Here is a 19,327-nt window from a genome sequence, read left to right as displayed (position 1 = left end):
TCACAATTTGAAATCTACTCAAATTTTGGACGATCAAAGTGTGTTATTCATATCTGGTTGCATCATTTTTTACAATGACTGCCTACGTATCCTTGTTCAGGATCAAACCAATCGTAGTTCCTCTATTTCTCCATGTAATGCCTAACATGAAGTAATATTGAGCAATTCCAAACAGTGTTGAAACATGTTTTCCGACACTACTTTAGTCAACATATCAGCAGGATTTTCATCTGTGTGTATTTTTATAAGAGAAATGTTACCTTTCTCTATAACATCGCGCACAAAGTGATATCTTACATCAATATGCTTGGTACGAGCATGATGAACTTGGTTTTTAGCCAAATGAATTGCACTTTGACTATCACAACTCAGATTCACGCAATCTTGCTTCAATCCCAAATCATCTAGAAGATCACTTAGCCACAATGCTTCTTTCACCCCTTCTGCTACTGCCATGTACTCATCTTCTGTAGTAGATAGTGCCACTGTAGCTTGTAACATCGATCACCAACTAACTGGAGCACCTTGTATTTTATATACATAACCAGTCGTAGAACGTCTTCTATCAAGATCACCAGCATAATCAGAATCAACAAAGCCGCTGATTTGACATGATTTTCCACTAAAGCATAAACCTGTGTCAATAGTACCCTTCAAGTATCTTAATATCCATTTGACTGCTTCCCAGTATGCCTTACCCGGGTTTGCCATGAACCTGCTAACAACATTGACTGCCTGTGAAATATCTGGGCGTGTACACACCATAGCATACATTAGGCTACCAACTGCACTAGCATAAGGTACATTTTCCATGTAAGCCTTATCCTTTGCTGTTGTGGGAGATTATTTACCAGAGAGCCTAAAATGTGGAGCCAACGACGTTTCCACCGATTTAGAATTTTTCATTTCAAACCTTTCAATGACGCGCTCAATGTATCCTCTTTGGCTCAAGAATAATTTTTGCCTTGATCTCTCTCTTTTAATTTCCATGCCTAATATTTTTCGTGCAGCACCCAAGTCTTTTGTTTCAAATTTTTTACCAAGTTGAACCTTTAACATATCTATCTCTACCTTGTTCTTAGAGGCAATAAGCATGTCATCCACATACAATAGAAGATAGATATAATCATCTCCAGGAAGTTTACAAATATATACACAATAATCATAATTACTTCTAGAAAAACCTTGTTTTAACATAAAGGAGTCAAATCACTTATACCATTACCGAGGAGATTATTTCAATCCATATAGCGATTTCCTCAAACGACATACCTGACTTTCTTTACCCTCAACCTTGAAACCCTCAGGTTGATACATGTAGATTTCTTCCTCTAAGTTATCGTGCAAGAATGCAGTCTTCACGTCTAGTTGTTCCAACTCAAGATCACTATAAGTGACAAGACTTAAAAGCACCCGTATGGAAGTGTGTTTCACCACAGGAGAAAATATCTCATTGTAATCAACACATTCTTTCTGTGCAAATCCCTTTGCTACTAACCTAGCTTTGAATCTTGTACCATCTGATTTAGTAGGATCTTCTTTTCTTTTATACACCCACTTACAACCAATTGTAGTCTTTCCCACGGGCAATGGGACCACATCCCATGTCTTGTTCTTATGAAGAGATTGCATCTCTTTCTCCATAGCGACAAACCAACTCTCTCTATCTTTGTCTTTGATAGCATGTTTGAAGGTGACCGGCTCATCATCCTCCACTGAGAGTGCATAATCTACCAAGTTTACCTGCCTATAATGTCTCAAAGGCTTGTCTGACCTAAACTTCTGAACAAATTTATAATTCCTCTTTGGCCTAGTAGATGCCAAAGAATCCTGCTGCTATTGTTGTAATGCATGTGCATTTTCTTGCTGAATTTTCTCATGATCAAGTTCATCCTCTGTGTCATCTCGAGTAGCATTAGGATGCTCCACCTGAACATTACTAAAGTCTATTTGTTGGTATTTATACTCTATCTCTACCACTTGAGTATTTGAAGTTTTTCCAACATCACCATCGTCTGGCACCATATCTTTAGACAAAGCTACCATAGATCGTTCATCAAAGGTAACATCCCTGCTAATTACAAACTTAGAATCATTTATACTCCAAAAGCGATAGCCTTGAACCCCTCTTGGATACCCCAAAAAGATTGCCTTCTTTGCTCTATCATCAAGCTTATTATCTTTGACATGATAATAGGCTGTGCATCCAAAGACTCTGAGTTTCTCGTAATCTGCATGTTCCCCTAACCACACCTTATAAGGTGTGTTTCCATCTAGAAAAGAATGTGGGGATCGATTCACTATCTAGCAAGTTGTAGCAACCGATTCTGCCCACCATTCTCTGTCTAACCCGGAATTAGAGCGTATACACCTTGCCTTCTCAAGTAGCGTACGATTCAGTCGTTCGGTGACTCCATTCTGTTATGGTGTTTCTCTAACTATCCAGTGTTTTGTAATGCCTTCTCGGTCACAGAACTCCTTGAAAGCTCCATCCGTGTACTCTGTGACATTATCAGATCGTAGAGTTTTTAGCTTCCTACTTGTTCGGTTTTCAACCATTGCTCTCCACCGTTTAAAAGTATCGAATACCTCATTCTTATGTTTGAGGAAGTAAATCCAAACATACCTGGAATAATCATCAACAAAAGTAATAAAATACCTGGAACCACCCTTGGAAGTAACTTTAGCCGGGCCCCAAACATAAGTATGCACGTAGTTTAATAACTCTTTGTTTTTATGCTTGTTTGTAGAAAACTTCACCCTATGTGCCTTTTCATACACACAATACTCACAAAATTCCATTTGTGGTTTCTTTATATTTTTTAGCAAACCTTGTCCACAAAGCAATGATAGACCTTTCTCTGACATATGTCCAAGTCGCATGTGCCATATTCTTGTGCAATTTGTTTGATCTCTACTTCCACCGATTCCAACTGTTAACTCACCTGTGACTGTTGTCCCCAAAAGAGAATAAAGATTACCGTGACGAACTCCCTTCATCACTACCAAAGAACCACGAACAACTTTTAATACCCCATTTTTTGCAACTATTTTGCAACCATTTTTCTCCAACAAACATATGGAGATAAGATTTTTTTGCAAGTCTGAAATATGTCTCACATCCTTTAAGGTTCTTACTATTCCATCATGCATCTTAATTCTTATAGTACCCAACCCCACAGTTTTACAAGCATGATCATTGCCCATTAAAATTGTGCCACCATTTATGCTTTCATAAGTAGTAAACCACTTCCTATTTGGACACATATGGTGAGAGGCTCCTGAATCAAGAATCCACTTACTGGAGATTTCATAAGATTGTTCTGTTACAGAGTAACAATCCTCCTCATCATTTGAGACGTAGCTTGCTTCTTGCTTTTCTTTCGGGTTGTTGTTGTCATTGTTCTGTTTCTTGAAAGTTATCTTCTTATTTGGATATTTTGCTTTGAAATGTCCAGCGTCACCACATTTAAAGCATGTTCTCTCTGCTTGAGGTCTAGATTTTGGCCTAGACTTTCCACGCTTATTACCTTTTCCTCTTTCATTAGTCCTTCCTCTAGCCGCGAACAATCATTGTGCTTGATCATTATACTCTCTTCCATTTGAAGATGACATTACATTTGTAGCAACCTTACGTAGATCATCTGCTAAAAGTGATGCCCTCGTCTCATCCATGGTCAGAGTGTCACCCACCAGCATCAATGTCTGCACCAGATTTTCATAGGATTTCGGTAATGAAAGTAACAATATGAGTGCCTGGTCTTCATCATCGACCTTCACATCTATATCCTTTAAGTTTGATATGATCCTATCAAACTTATTTATATATTCTCGGATTGAGGTGCCTTCCTCCATCTTGCATGTATACAATTTGGATTTTAAGTAGATCCTGTTAGTTAGTCTTTGTCATGAAGTTACTCTCTAACTTTAACCAGACGCCTGCTGCAGTTGCTTCTTCGTTCACCAAGAAAGCAACATCCCTCTCAAGGCATAAGATTATTGCAGCCCGTGCCCCAAGATCTAATTCTTCACAATCCTCATCTTTCATTCTTTCCGGCTTTTTCTCTTTTCCCGCTAGTGCCTTGTGTAACTTTTGTAATATAAGCAGATTTTTCATCTGCATCCTCCAATAAGAAAAATCATTTTTTCCATTGAACTTTTCGATTTCATATTTGCCTACTTTGACATTACTACTAGTAGAAGTCATTATATTCAAAATTGAATTTTACCACTCAAATATTAAATAATATAACGTTGGCTCTTGATACCAATTGTTGAGTCTGCAAGGAATTTTGACTTCTAATAGATAAAAAGTAATATGAAATTGAATACTATTCACAATAAAGCACTAACTATAACAAAGCCAATATGAGAAAATAGGATGTGAATTAACTTTCTTTTTTATTTGATGATATATTAACTACATTATTACAGAAATATATATAGTATCATCTATGCTATAACTTTAATGAATGAGCATAGTTTCCTCCTATGAAAACTCCCTACAAATTTTTTTTTTATTAAAACTCCTTACAAACCTTACTTTACTCCCTAAGTTTGCTCTTAACCTTTTTTTTATTCTCACAAGTTTTATTCTTATTTTAATTTCTGTCTCCTATTTTATATCAAATAGAATACTGAAATTTATCATTTATTTTAATCTCTGTCTCTTAGTCTTTATCTTTCAGTCTCAATCTTTCCATTTCTATCTCTCCATTAAATACTACTTAAAAACTAATTTGACAATTTACTCTTATTTTTATCTTTACAAATCACATTCTTATCCTTAAAAAAATGGATAAGAACTTTATCCCATAAGAATTGACTGACCTTGTGAGCAACTGAGCGTGCTATCTACTTGCGTTGAAATGTAAAAAAATAAAAACTACACGTTCCATACAAATAATGACAAGGAAAAAAAAAGAGGGGGGGGGGGGTCCAAATGAGGAAAAGAAAAAGCTGCATATATATAAGTACACCTACAGATACTGATGAGTGATGAGGTTAAAATTATGGTCCTTTTTTTTCCTTTTTATTCTTTAATTATATGGAAACAGAATTACAGATTTATTAAATCGTAATTTAATGAACTGTTTTCCAATTAAGTCTATCTGACCTAACTGAAATTCTAAAGAAGTGGGGGTCTTTTTAAGAGTAATGATTAAAATTTTTAATTTATTATTTTAATAGTTAAATAAATAGATATTTAAATAAATAATATTTGTAAAGAATAACAAAATATATAAATCTAAAACCCTAATTATTTAAAAATTAAGAGGATGAATTAAAATATCCAATTATTTTTCTTTCAGGAGATAATTTTTTTGGGTCGGCAAAAAACTATTGACATGATTATAAATTCTAAAAAAACATAAGAGTTAATTAATTTAATGATACTTAATTGAGTTAATTCCATTGTAATACATATTAGTAGACTAACAGAAAAGAAGACATCCGTGTTTTATTTTTTTTTATTTATCAGAAAAAGAAGGCATCCGTATCAGCGCGAAGCACATGGTGGGCTTGCTGGTACAAGATCTATGGGCCATATACCTTTTTCATATAACATCCATGAATTGTGGCCCATCCATGTACGAATATTTTACCCAAGTGAATTTTCTCCACTTATCTTTCTATTAATATGGCCAATGTGATATTTCATTATATTTTTTTCTGTAATAAAAATATATGGAAAATATTATATAATAGAATTATAAAACTAAATTTAACAATATCAGTTAAAATTTTGAAAGAATCTATTTTTCTATTTTACAACCCAACAAAATACCACTCCAACCTATTAACTTGACTTTGTTAACTCATAATAATAACGAGTATGTTCAATTATTTTGTTGTTCTTATAGTTCTACCAAATTTTTAATTAGATTTTTATAAATTTTTTATTAGATTCTTATATTGCTTTTAATTTTATAATTAAATATCCAAAATATTTCTCTCAAAATACACGTGATAAAAAATTTAATTAGATTATGAATACTTTCAATTTAAAAAAAAACATTCAATTAATTTTAATATTTTTTACACTAAGAATGATTTAGTTATAAAATTATAAACAGTGTAAAAATTCTATTAAAAAATATAAAAATTTAATTATAAATTTGATAAAATTTATAGAGATGTAATAATAATAATAATAATAATAATAATAATAATAATAATAATAATAATAATAATAATAATAATAATAATAATAATAATAATAATAATAATAGGAAATCAACTCTATATAAGCCAAGAATCAGCCAATTGGTAAACCAGAGGTACCGCTGACTTTAACCGGATGTTGCTACTGATAGGCACACGGATGTTTCTTTTTCTTGTAAATTGGATGGTTTTGGATATGATTTCTATGTTTCATGTGTTACGCATTAATAAAACATAATTAATTATATGGAACCAACTAATTAATGATCAAAGGATCTATTTCGTGATTTTCTCCTATCACTAGCGCATCTTCCCTCATGTTTTGAACTTGGTCAACAATAATTTAAAAAATAAATTAAATTATAAATTAAAAAAACTAATTATAATTAATTATGTTGTTCCATTCTTGACTGATTATTAGTTGGTTCCATATACTTTTACTAATAATAAATATCTGTAGACATGTAGTTATATAGATGAAAAAGTAAACAATAATTTGGTTGTGTATATAGTAACTATCTATATTTTTTTTTTTGTCAAATAAATTGGATAACCCCAATTTTAGGTATCACAACACACTTACATTACACATTCATCCACACAACATTTAAGGATTTATATTCAATACTTAGTGCACTTACCAAAGTTTGAATCCAAATGCAGTATATTAAGAAGTTGAGCTAGACCTCAGGTGCATAGTAATTATCCAATTCGATTTATATATATATATATATATATATATATATATATATATATATATATATATATATATATATATATATATATATTAACGGATATATAATTCTTATGATCTCATTCTATCGATATCATGAGACATATTTGTTCTTTGTTAATCAATTTGTCTAAAGTTAATACTATAATAGAACCAAACTATTTGTGTGGATGCCTGTCCGGTTAGTACTAATTTGAATTTGATTAAACCAAATTTTCTTGTTAACTTTTGTATACGTAGATATTAAGTTTTCTAGTTTATATAGTATTTCTCCAAGTAATTGCAGCAAGTAAGTCAGGACTTTGATAGTGCACGACTACAACTCAAAAGAGTGATTAATTATAGAGAGATATCATGAAGGTAGCATAGTCAAAGATCTAGTACGAGGATGTTTCTAGTATTTCACTTACTTGATTTCCATGTTTTGATTGCAACAATATTATACCTAAGATTCCTAACCCTGATCACAGGATCAGAGTCAGATTAACAGCTAATAGGTTTGTCATTAAGGCTTCTCTAGTCATATACATACAGAGTCATTCAGATATGAGAACAGATGCTTGGCATCATCTCTAGCTAGAAGAGAAGGTGAACATTGGTCTTAGACTCTTAGTCTCTTACAACACTTGAGATCATGATTTTCATTTTGACATTTGTTTGTTGAAGTTTATGACTCGAAGTCCTTCATACCGGTCAACTCTATTTAAGAGCTGAATGCGTATGAAATCTGTTAAACTTTGGTTGAACTATAACTAAAGTGAGTTCTAGTAAAATTAGATAAAGTGTTATGATTTTTTTTAATTAATTATTTTAATCAAAGATACGCTTCCCAAATTACCAAAACAGAGTAGTTCACAACTAACACTCTATTGAATTACCTCCCATTACATCACCAAAAAAAAAAACTAAGAGAGAAGATGAAATGAATAATTTCATCCAAGTGAATGTGTCATGATGTTAAATTTATTATCGTTATGAATGAATATAAGAATAAAAATATTTTAATATGAAAGAAAAGAAAAGGGCAAAATGGTACTTTGGTGTTTTCCTTTGAAAAAAGGAGGTGGGACTTGGGAGGGTAGTGAGAGAGAAGAACGTCGCGAAAATCCGACGTGTAGAGCGAGGATTGGTTGGAACAAGTAAGAAACGATTATGATTGGCCAGTTTCGAAAATGAACACGTTGCAAAGCGTGGTCATGACTCCACCGGTCAAGTCTTGGCGGAATCGCTTTCAGGTTTCAGCTTCCACCACTGTAAAGAAGAAGAAGAAGAAGAAGAAGAAGCAGCCAACAAATTCTCACTTCTCAGTAACCAAAACCCTTCGTTTGAGCTCTCATTCCAAATCACAATCCCTAGCTTTGGTTTCAGCTTGCGCTTCCGATCCGAGTGAGCATATCAGAGCCCTAAATTGGCGTTGCCGAGGGATCAAACTCTCTCGCAATTCTTCATGGCGCATCGAAGAACGAAGCTCCTTTTCATTCTTCTATGCGCTCTCTGCTATTCTCTCAATGCTATCGCCGGGTATTGTTACTTCCTTCCTTTTGTTTTTTTAACTTGTTTTCTCTGCTGAAGATGATGAGTTACCAACAAGATAGCATTGGTTTGTGTTGCAGAAAGAGCTACTACGATATACTTCAAGTTTCCAAGGGTGCTTCGGAGGAGCAGATAAAGAGGGCGTATAGGAAGCTTGCATTGAAGTACCACCCTGATAAGAACCAGGGCAATGAAGAAGCTAATAAGAAGTTTGCTGAAATTAGCAATGGTATTCACATTCATATCTACCTTTGTTTGTTATTAATGATATGGCATATTACTATTTACCTGTGTTGAGTTGGCTTTTGTTGATGTTATCAGCATATGAAGTGTTGTCGGATAGTGAGAAGAGAAACATTTATGACAGATATGGTGAGGAGGGTTTGAAGCAGCATGCTGCCAATGGTGGCAGAGGTGGTGGAATGGGAATGAACATCCAAGACATTTTTAGCTCGTAAGTCCACCCCTTACTTCAACCTTTGAGCCATTCTATTCTTGAAATGATTGTATGACTTGGTGCATAACCAATTTAGTACAAGGACTAAAGCATGTTCTATGAAGTCATAGTAATGCATTCTGAACACAACATTTATGCTGTTACTTAGATCATAGGCTTCCTAATGCCTGATTTGGAAATCTCATTTTAATTATTAGTTGTGGCCGTTGATTCAAAATGGTGCTATATCTTAGGTGTGTGCTTATGGTTTAACATGTGGAAGATTTATGGATGACACTGAGAATATTTATTTCAGTTTCTTTGGTGGTGGTTCGATGGAGGAGGAAGAGAAGATTGTGAAAGGTGATGATGTGATTGTTGAATTGGATGCAAGCCTTGAAGATTTATACATGGGAGGTTCCTTGAAGGTCAGGTTACAGTGCTTTTGTCATGCAATTTGTGAACTTAAGCAATCTTTCATACCAAGGATATTGATCCAAATGAATTCAATTTCATTGTCAAACTGGTCTTTATATGATTATTGGTGACAGAAAATTACACCTTTACTTAACCACATCTGCCAACTAAAATTCAGAAATAAATTTAATAGCAACTGAGAAGAACTGCTCTAGGGACTGCAAAGCAGAACTTATGTGTATATAATGCTGAAGCTTGGCTTTGGGCATCTAATACACAGATTCCATATACCTATGAGGCTAGAACTTTGGCTTTTGCTGGATGTTATTTTGTATTTCTCTTTTTGTTGTATCTCAGATGCTGTGATTATAAACTCATTGCTTGGGGAAACATCTTAGCCACTAGACAGGTGTAGTTGTAGATCATTACCGTAATCACCAATTTATAAACAATTTTGTCCTTAACTGATTTAATCATCGTTTTTTTTTTTACTTCAAGTGTAGAATTTATGAGGCCCCTGATGATTCATTAGCAGTTTGTGACCATTGTATTCAAACTATCAGGTTTGGAGAGAGAAAAATGTGTTAAAGCCAGCACCAGGAAAAAGGCGCTGCAACTGTAGAAATGAGGTTTATCACAAGCAAATTGGGCCTGGGATGTTTCAGCAGATGACGGAGCAGGTAAAAGCACCTATGAGATTGTTGATGCAGTTTTTTGTTTTTTTTCCTCCCCTCTTAGCTCTTATCCTTTTGGATGATGCATAATTTATATTTGTATTTCATAAAATCATATTTCTTGCATCATGAAATTTATATGCATGACTGTGAAATGTTTACTTAGTTTCATGCCTGGAATGTTTTATTTTTTTGGAGGGTGGAAGGTGTTCTGTTGGTTTATATTATTCCTGGGTTTTCATATTTGAAGTTCTATTTCTGAATTTGCCTGTACAGGTCTGTGAGCAGTGTCCTAATGTCAAATATGTAAGGGAGGGCTATTTTATCACCGTTGATATAGAGAAAGGCATGCAAGATGGGCAGGTAAAGTGCTAAATTTATATAGTATTTAAACATGGATAATGTGATGTATGTCTTATTACCCACTTCCATATGATCTCTACTTAATCTTGTGTACATCTACATTCTAAAGACAATAAGGTTCTGTTTCAAAATTCCGAATTGTAGTTCTGTGGAGTTGGTTCAAATTCAACACTATAGCTTGCATAGAATTTCATAATTCTTTGTTTCATTTTGCTTAAACTGACAATAACTTCTAGTCATTACTAATTACTTTTGTTGTATGAAACTGTGGTGAAAATGAATTGTTGTCTACTAGTGTCTGCCAAGCATTGATACCAAAAATACCCGTTTTAAGTGTTATGCTGCAAGTGATGTATATGAATCATGATTATCCTTTCACAGGAGGTACTATTCTATGAGGATGGTGAGCCTATCATAGACGGAGAATCTGGAGATTTAAGGGTTAGTAACTTAGTCTTTTTGTGTAAATTAGCAATTGTGTGCTGTATTATTATTTGTGGAGTGTGCTGACAACTTCAGTGGTATTCTGAGCAGTTCCGTATCCGAACTGCACCCCATGATGTCTTCAGAAGGGAAGGCAATGATTTGCACACCACTGTCACTATAACCCTGGTAAGTATCACTCTTGTGGATGCAATATTATTCAATTATTAATAGTTGCGTTTTTGGGCCTTTAGGTAGTAACTATTAATCTATTATGGGTGAGTTGAATCTAGACATTGTTTATTTCACAAACAATTCACTTCTGAATTCTGACATTTACGTCAACAAAATTCTGGGGGGTGTAAAGTTTATTAAATCTAAATGTTCTTCAGGTTCAAGCCCTTGTTGGATTCGAGAAGACCATCAAACATCTAGATGAGCATCTGGTGGACATAAGCACAAAGGTGCTTCAAATATACTCTTCCCGTCAATTGTTGTTTCTTTATATATAAAGGCAAACACATCTGACAGCGTTCTTTTGATTCCTCAGGCAATTACAAAGCCAAAGCAAGTGAAGAAGTTCAAAGGGGAGGGTATGCCATTGCATATGAGCACGAAGAAAGGAGATCTTTACGTCACTTTTGAGGTTCTATTCCCCACATCACTAACGGAGGAACAAAAAAAACAGATACAAGCAATTCTTGGTTAGAATACGTGTAAGATACGGTTTTTTTTCGCCCATTATGACCTTCAATGTACCATGATTTGGTCGTAGTAGTTCATAAGCATTCTTATGGCATTCCTGCCCTTCCTCCTTTTTTTGTTAGTTCACGTAAAATAGATTCCCCTTCTTTTCGTTCTCTTCTTTCATGATGATGGTCATTCTGTAATCCTTGCCTTCCTCTGGATACTAATGTCTAATCATTGTGGTACTTTCTTTTTGTCAAGATACGAGGAAAATATAACATTAGCTTAAAAGCAGCATACATTCGCCATGCGTGGTTAATACATTCCATTGAAATTTGATAAAGTTTTAAAAACGTGATTTGGTCAAGAACTCCACGTGTATATTTTTTTTTTTCTTTTTCTTATAAACTCTAGTTATAAAACTCCAATTGAATATTAAAAGATAATACACTAGACTGTAGGGTGTGGGTATATTTTATAATAATGAAAAGTATGTCTGGGTATATTTTATAATTCAATTTGGTGAGGTTATAGAAGGCTACCAAATCCTTAGCCTACTAATGTTGTCACATGTAGGGTTCAGAGGGATCATGACTTGTCTTCATACTTAAAATCTTTCATACTTAAAATCTATATTCTACATTGTCTCTAGCTATGCTTAAAGATCTGCCTCAAGTATATGGCATCATACAAGTAGGGAGAGAGTCCTTGAAAATTTTTTCATAGTTTTGGTGCAACACAACATATGAATTTCCTTGTGGTGGTTTTGCTCCCTGCACGCTTGCTACTCTTGGAAGCATATAGTTTGATTAGCTTAGCTTAGGGTGAAAACATGTAGATACTATATTTTTCATTGGGACAGATGGACGATTCTTTTATTCATTACTCCTTAAATAGTTCTTATATATAAAATATTTCTCAAATATTCAAATATAAACCAAGCCAACTGCTGAAACATTCAATCGATTATGTGTACAGTCAATGGCTGTTGACCGCGGTCTTAAATCAATTCCTCAGTTATCTTATTTAACTTAATATCTATTATTTTCTATGAGCAATGCTAGGGAGCCAGCAATTTTTGTGATTGTTAGCCATCAACTAGCCATCAATGATGATTTGATGGTGTGAGATTGGTGTGAGATTTCATCCAATGGCTCACCTTCCTCTGCTGGTTACATGCTGGCCAAAATTTAACAAAACTGCTGGTCCCCTAGACTTTTCCATTTTCTATATATAATATTTATAATTATATATTTATTACATCTGATATTATTCAATTATTCTAACAGTAATTAAAGAATGCAACCTATGATAAGTTAATTTTTTTTTTGGGTTTCTATGATAAGCTAATTTTAGATTGTTTATTTTTTTTCTCCTGATATTTTGTAGTGGACAATAGTAATTTTTGGTTTGGGCTACTTGATTTGGGTGCATAGTTTTTCGGAGACAAAGCGTGTAAATCATCAGTGGATACTAGATAGCCCAAGTGAAATGAACTTCTATCAAAAACGTATTCATCCCGAAACAATCTGACAGAAAAAAAAAAAAAACAAACAATGGAAGTACTAACCAAATTTGGGTTGGTCGAGTAGCCAACTCACTCGTTCATTTAAGCAAGTGTTGGAGGTTCAAATCATGCTTTGTCAGCAACCCATTGACCAACAACAAGTCTTTAAATAGAGTTTAGATCTGCGATAGATTAGTCATTAATCTATCGGGTTGGGGATACCACGAGAAACAACAAAAAAAAGGAAGTAGTATTAGTGTGTTACTATTATGCCACTCCAGCCGGTTTTCTTGCACTGTAAACTGTAAAGCCCAATGACAGAAAAAAAAAATGAACTGTAAATCCCCCTCATTGTATATATTTCTATCAAGTGATTACAAAAAATGATTAACAGCATAATTATACTTTGGTAGAAAGAAAGGAAATGCAAAAAGTTATTTATTTATTTTTCAATGAGAAAGGGTAACAAGTAACAACAGCTGTTTGCCTCTTTTCCTTTCACTCGATTATTGAAGGGTACAAATTACAAAAGGCCATTTCTTGTTACATTTCATCGTTAGGTAGGGAGATGATTGTACGACCACTTTTTCGTTGATCCCTATTAATGCATGCTTAATTGGAAACAACCTGCAGCCACCAATCGCCAATAGTACAAAGGCTACTCTTCTTAAGCCTTACAACATTTTTTAAACTTCACATCCATATAAATCTCAGAAATTCCTCACATACTTTTTTTCTTTTGGTCGTAAAATTCCTTACATACTTTTCCTTGCCATAATTGCCACTAACTAATTACTCGGTACCCTCTCTCAATGATGATGTCTCTTCCCCATACTCTTTCTACGTGGACTTTGAGGTTCAGCCAAGTACATCCCATTTACGTGACTTTATTATACTCGTATCGTTACTAACTCTATAACATAAACATAGTAGTCTACGATAATCATTTCTTTTCAAGTACAATGTGCTACCAATGTTTTCACCTAGCTAGCTCTAGCGTATACCTAACCTTCTTCTCTTCATCACTTTCCTCATGCCTTAGTTAGCTACCTAGATGTAAAAGTAAATTCACGGCGGGGTTAACCTCTTTTAATTTATAGACTACTATATATTGATATGTGAAGCCAAACTTTATCAACAATTAATTTAAAAGAGCTTAAAATGATCGATACTCTATATGAATATCACATGACAAAAGTTAATTCACATGCTTAAAGATATGAAATTAAATTTTTTTATCAACAAAAATTAATTGGAGCTTTGCTTTCAAAAGTCGTTACGAATAACCTTCATTGTATATTATTCTCGTATAAATTAAAGTACTAAGAAGCTTAATAGAGTATATTAACATATATATAATGACACAAAAACCATACTCCATGAGTTGTAAAGGAAGATTTGCTCTCTGCAGACTCAGATCTCTATACAACCCGTCCTCTCTTTTTGGCTCATGTTGAATAATTCGAGTCCCTATGTTCCTAACTACTCATCATATTAATAATAACACGTTTGTTTCGTACCCTTTTTCTTTTGTAAATATGTGCATTACATGTTACAATTAACGAATAATACAATTAACTCCGTAATATATATAGTGGATATTTTAATGATGACACTATATGGAAATTTAATTTAGCACAATTTTTCATTAATTATTAAAACAGATTTAAAAAACAAGAGTAATACTAGCAAAACAAGTTGATGGATTTAGTATGATAGAAGGATGGCAAAGAGGGATACAGAGAGAGAGGGAAAAAACAAAGAAAAAGTCTTACAAAGATGGGCTTAAGTCTCTGACTAGAGAATAAAGAACTAAAGAAATAATGGAGCCCTCGTGAGATGCACCTTTTCTTTCGGCACAAGAAATTTAATTATGCTTTCAACGAATATGAAAGGTTAATGTACATATAGCAAGAAAATAATAATAATAATATTGTGTCAGAGGAGCAGTTCAAGAACACTAATTTGCCAATGGAGCTATACAATCAATGCTTCTTTCTTTGCAATGATAGCAGTGTGTATTTTGTTTCCTTTGTTTATATGAATTCTGAATGTGGCAGGCATGTTTTCCCTCTTTCCCACCAATACTAATTCGTTTTTCCAAATACGGCTTATATTTATAATAATTACATTATTAGCACGTCTATTTCTCACTCTCATCTTAAATTTTATAATATAAATCACTAGCTGTGAAATCAACAACTCAAGTATACTATAGTCTATGCTCTATATATGACACATCTAGCTATATTCCACCGTTAAGATTTTTCCATCAAAATTAAATAGTTCATTATTATTATTATGAGAGGGTTTTGTGATGAGCACTTTTAATGAGGGTACCTAACAAGGAAGGTAGGAAGATATTGCATAAGATGGGCACAGTTTGAATTTGCATACTCTAATAATACTAGTGCCTAGTGCCTATGCCAATGCCCAAGGAAGGACATTGTCACTTAAATACAACTATTTCCTTTTCATTGCCTAGAGTTTTCAAGAATTTATTGCTATATTCATTCATATCTCAAGGAAGACATGATCGTGTATAACCAAAAAACAAGAAAAATGATGTGATTAGTGCTATCCTCAAGGCATCTATCTCAATAGCATAAAATCATTGATAAATATATAATACTGAATTCTTTTTAAGTTTGAGTAGTTAATATTCATGATCTTGAATTTTTTATTTGATATAGAGAGATTAGCGTCAAGATTCTAAAGTAATATACACATCAAGTATCAAGTATTATATAACTAAATCTCAATGAATAATATATAGTGGATTAAATTACTTGATCAGTCTTTATGATTTAATTAGATTTATAATTAGGTACTTATAATTTAAAAACTTTTAATTATGCTCTTGTGCCATTTTGAATTTGAAAAATGAGAATATATTTATATTTATGAATTTAGTCCAAATATGAGTATCTTCAATTTAAAAAAAAAATATGTTAATTCTAATGATTTTTATACAGTAAAAATTTAATTATAAATTTAATAAAATTATAAGAATTTAACTTATAAAATATAGAAAAATTTTCAAGTATATCGTCATACTGGTGTTTCAGTGATTTTTTACCGTTGATCTTAATTATAAAAAATATATAATATATATAATTAAGATCAACAATTAAAAATCACTGATACACCGGTATGACAGTACACTTAAAAATTTTCTTAAAATATAGAGTAGTGCTAGGAAGCCAATGGCCTAAGTGTACAATGTGTACAATGGGCTAAATCTTTTATCCATGAATAGAATGAACATCACCCATACTATCCAGAATAACCATCCGGATCACTCATACTATTCCTCATACTATCCAGAATAACCAAAGATCGAACTCATATGATTTTGGGGTTCACCAAAGATCGAACTCCTGACCTTTCGGATCTAGAACTCTAATATCATATCATGAAACCACTCATCCCAAAAGCGTAACCTGATAGGACAATGTAACACTAATGATTATATCTCTAATATTTCCTAAACCTCCATTGTACGCATTGTACGCTTAAGCCATTGGCTACCTATATTTTCCCTAAAATATATAGCTTGTAGTAGTATCTTATGAACTTACACATTGTTTGGATATGTGGAAAATGAAAGGAAAGAAAATCTTTGAAGGAAAAATGAATGGAAAACTTGTTTTACGTCTCTGGATGGAAGAGAAAAGAGGATGGAAAAGAAAAAAGTTGCGTGGGGCCTATTGAATTTGTTTTCACCCATAACCTGCGAAGAAAACTGGAGAAGGAAGAAGAATTAATAGCAAAATGACTTATATACCCTTGAATTGTTTATGATTTGTATATCATTTTATTATATAATTTTTTGGCAAAAAAATAGAGTTAGTTTTTTTTTGTTAATAGTATTTAAAAATCATTGAACAAGGAACATAATAAAAAATATTTTTGAAAATAATATATTAGAATCTTGAATATTAAATTGAATAATTCATTTTTTTTAGAAAAAATAACTTAAATACATTAGTAATATATAATTTATATATAATATAAAAAGGGTATTAACGTAAATTTATTATACTTTCAATTTTTCTTCTTTTAATTTTCTTTTCATCCAAACAAATAAAAAGTTTCTCTCTATTTTCTTTCTACTCATTTTCTTTTCATCCAAACAACATATAAAAAAATTTACTTTTCCTTCTATTTTCTTTTCTCTCTATTTTCTTTCTACTCATTTTCTTTCTATTTTTATATGTTGTTTGGATGAAAAGAAAATGAGTAAAAAGAAAATAGAGAGAAACTTTTTATTTGTTTGGATGAAAAAAAAATTAAAAGAAGAAAAAATGAAAGTATAGTAAATTTACGTTAATATCTTTTTTATATTATATATAAATTATATATTACTAATGTATTTAAGTTATTTTTTCTAAAAAAATGAATTATTCAAGATTTTAATATATTATTTTCAAAAATATTTTTTATTGTCTTCCTTGTTCAATGATTTTTAAATACTATAACAAAAAAAATTAACTCTATTTTTTTTTGCCAAAAAATTATATAATAAAATGATATACAAATCATAAACAACTCAAGGGTATATAAGTCATTTTGTTATTAATTCTTCTTCCTTCTCCAGTTTTCTTCACAGGTTATGGGTGAAAACAAATTCAATGGACCCCACGCAACTTTTTTCTTTTTCATCATCTTTTTTCTTCCATCTAAACGACGTAAAACAAGTTTTCCATTCATTTTCCCTTCAAAAATTTTCTTTCCTTTCATTTTTCACGTATCCAAACAATGTGTTAAGAAATATGAATATAACTTGCACCTAAAATAATAATTTGCACCGGTCTAGTGGTAATATAAACAGGGAAATATAATGATAGAGTAAGGTGGGAAAAGAATGGCGCTTTTCGAGGAAAAGGGACGTCAAATCTATATTATTGTTGGCACATGAAATGAAAGGGTGATGCAATCACTTGGAATGAAAGGAAGAAAAGTTGTGCCTTCTTTGGTCAAGATCAGAGGCCTCTTAATTTGAATTAGCAAGCTTCTAATTACTCCATATTTTTTAAAACAGAATAAAATGGGTAGCAAACAAAACAATTTGCATATGATATATACATGTGCATTGAACATTCAACCTCGGCCAATCCAACAAGTTTTGAAATCAGAGAGCATCATCATATTCCTCTCACCACTTCTCAGTTTTGGAAACTCTCAAATGGGTATATTTTGTTCTTTTCTCCTTTGACAGAGAAGATTTTTGACCTATTATAAGTTACTTCAATTATATATTTGCCCAAGCATATGATTTTCAATAATTTTATGTCACGTTTTAAGTTAGCATTCGCATTCACATTCACATTTTGGCCTTAAATCAAATCAAATCGGTAATGCAAGTCAATCAGAAAGCTCATTCATTATTCAAACCCATTCTATTCTCGTTTAACTGGCAACAGTTGTATTCTATTGGATTTGTATTGTATTGTTACACCAAAATAAAAAGTGACAAGAAGGGAATCACTGTAGAAAACGCAATAATGAATCTTTTACAATACAGCAGGCTTTTTCGTTTGCATCAGAGGCCACGCCTCAAACCTTGCATGTACCATTATTACTAGGCTTTGGAGGTTGTTAAAATCAAGCATAGGAAACCACTGTCAAATTTTTATTTATGGCAGAGACCACAGTCCTCGTACGGAAAATTCAGCAACACAACACAAGAATCTTAGATTTTTTGCGAATATAATCAACCATCTAACTCTCTAGTACGGAATAAATACATGCACAAATTGCAAAAGCTTGTGACTTGTCAAAGTTAATCACATTTTTACTAATTGCAACTACTAATCACTTTTGATATCTCGTACTGAGTGCATATTATTAGATTAGATTAGAGTGTTAGCTTTGTTCTGTGTAAAAGAGAAAAACCTGACACCACTTTTATCTCTGTTCAGTGTTGTGACCACGTTCAATTAACCTCAAAGTCATGTTCCATGACAAGGACAACCATTGATTCTCGGAACTGTGCCTTTTTAGTTTTTCACCCCTCACCTCACTGTTATTTCTCTTTCACACTAAAATACACCACATGATATCACCCATCAAAAATGGATTGCAAGTTTTGAAATACCACTTCACTTCTTCACACGTAAGACTTGATTGCAATCAGAAATGTAGAAGAAGTAAATGCAGTGTCAGACAACTCATTTATTATTACTATGGATAGATAGATTCATTCATTAATTAAGCAAAGAAAATTTTGAATTCAAGCTTTCTTTGGTCACCAACACCAAACCCTTTTATTTTTCCGTTACCATTATTTACCAAAAGTGACCAACAAAGAGTGGACTACTATTTTCCCAATATACCCTTTTATTAATTTCCCATTTAGAATACGTTCAAGGGTGAACAAGTTTGAA

At 32.6% G+C, this 19,327-nt stretch overlaps 1 protein-coding gene across 1 annotated transcript; it reads left to right on the top strand.

Moving 5' to 3' along the window:
- Window positions 1-7,930: 7,930 nt before the first annotated feature.
- On the top strand, window positions 7,931-11,784 carry LOC112695755 (dnaJ protein ERDJ3B). The gene is made up of 10 exons (XM_025748217.3): window positions 7,931-8,419; window positions 8,512-8,660; window positions 8,753-8,885; window positions 9,184-9,295; window positions 9,848-9,964; window positions 10,235-10,321; window positions 10,703-10,762; window positions 10,856-10,933; window positions 11,137-11,208; window positions 11,295-11,784. Exons 1-10 carry the CDS (start codon window positions 8,346-8,348, stop codon window positions 11,451-11,453), a joined length of 1,041 nt encoding a protein of 346 aa, XP_025604002.1. The 5' UTR covers window positions 7,931-8,345; the 3' UTR covers window positions 11,454-11,784.
- The last annotated feature ends 7,543 nt before the right edge of the window (window positions 11,785-19,327 follow it).

This window comes from Arachis hypogaea, chromosome 6 (assembly GCF_003086295.3).
Source record: "Arachis hypogaea cultivar Tifrunner chromosome 6, arahy.Tifrunner.gnm2.J5K5, whole genome shotgun sequence".
Taxonomy (NCBI): Eukaryota; Viridiplantae; Streptophyta; class Magnoliopsida; order Fabales; family Fabaceae; genus Arachis; species Arachis hypogaea.
The sequence above is the reverse complement of the archived record's forward strand: the minus strand, read 5'-3'. Positions and strand labels throughout refer to the sequence as shown.

What these genes read in the sequence shown, in the direction of transcription:
- LOC112695755 (XM_025748217.3), top strand. Translation starts at nt 8,346, where the DNA reads ATGGCGCATCGAAGAACGAAGCTCCTTTTCATTCTTCTATGCGCTCTC. An exon ending in GTTTGCTGAAATTAGCAATG is followed by an intron (nt 8,661 to 8,752) that starts GTATTCACATTC and finishes TGATGTTATCAG; the next exon opens with CATATGAAGTGTTGTCGGAT. An exon ending in TGGTGGACATAAGCACAAAG is followed by an intron (nt 11,209 to 11,294) that starts GTGCTTCAAATA and finishes TTGATTCCTCAG; the next exon opens with GCAATTACAAAGCCAAAGCA.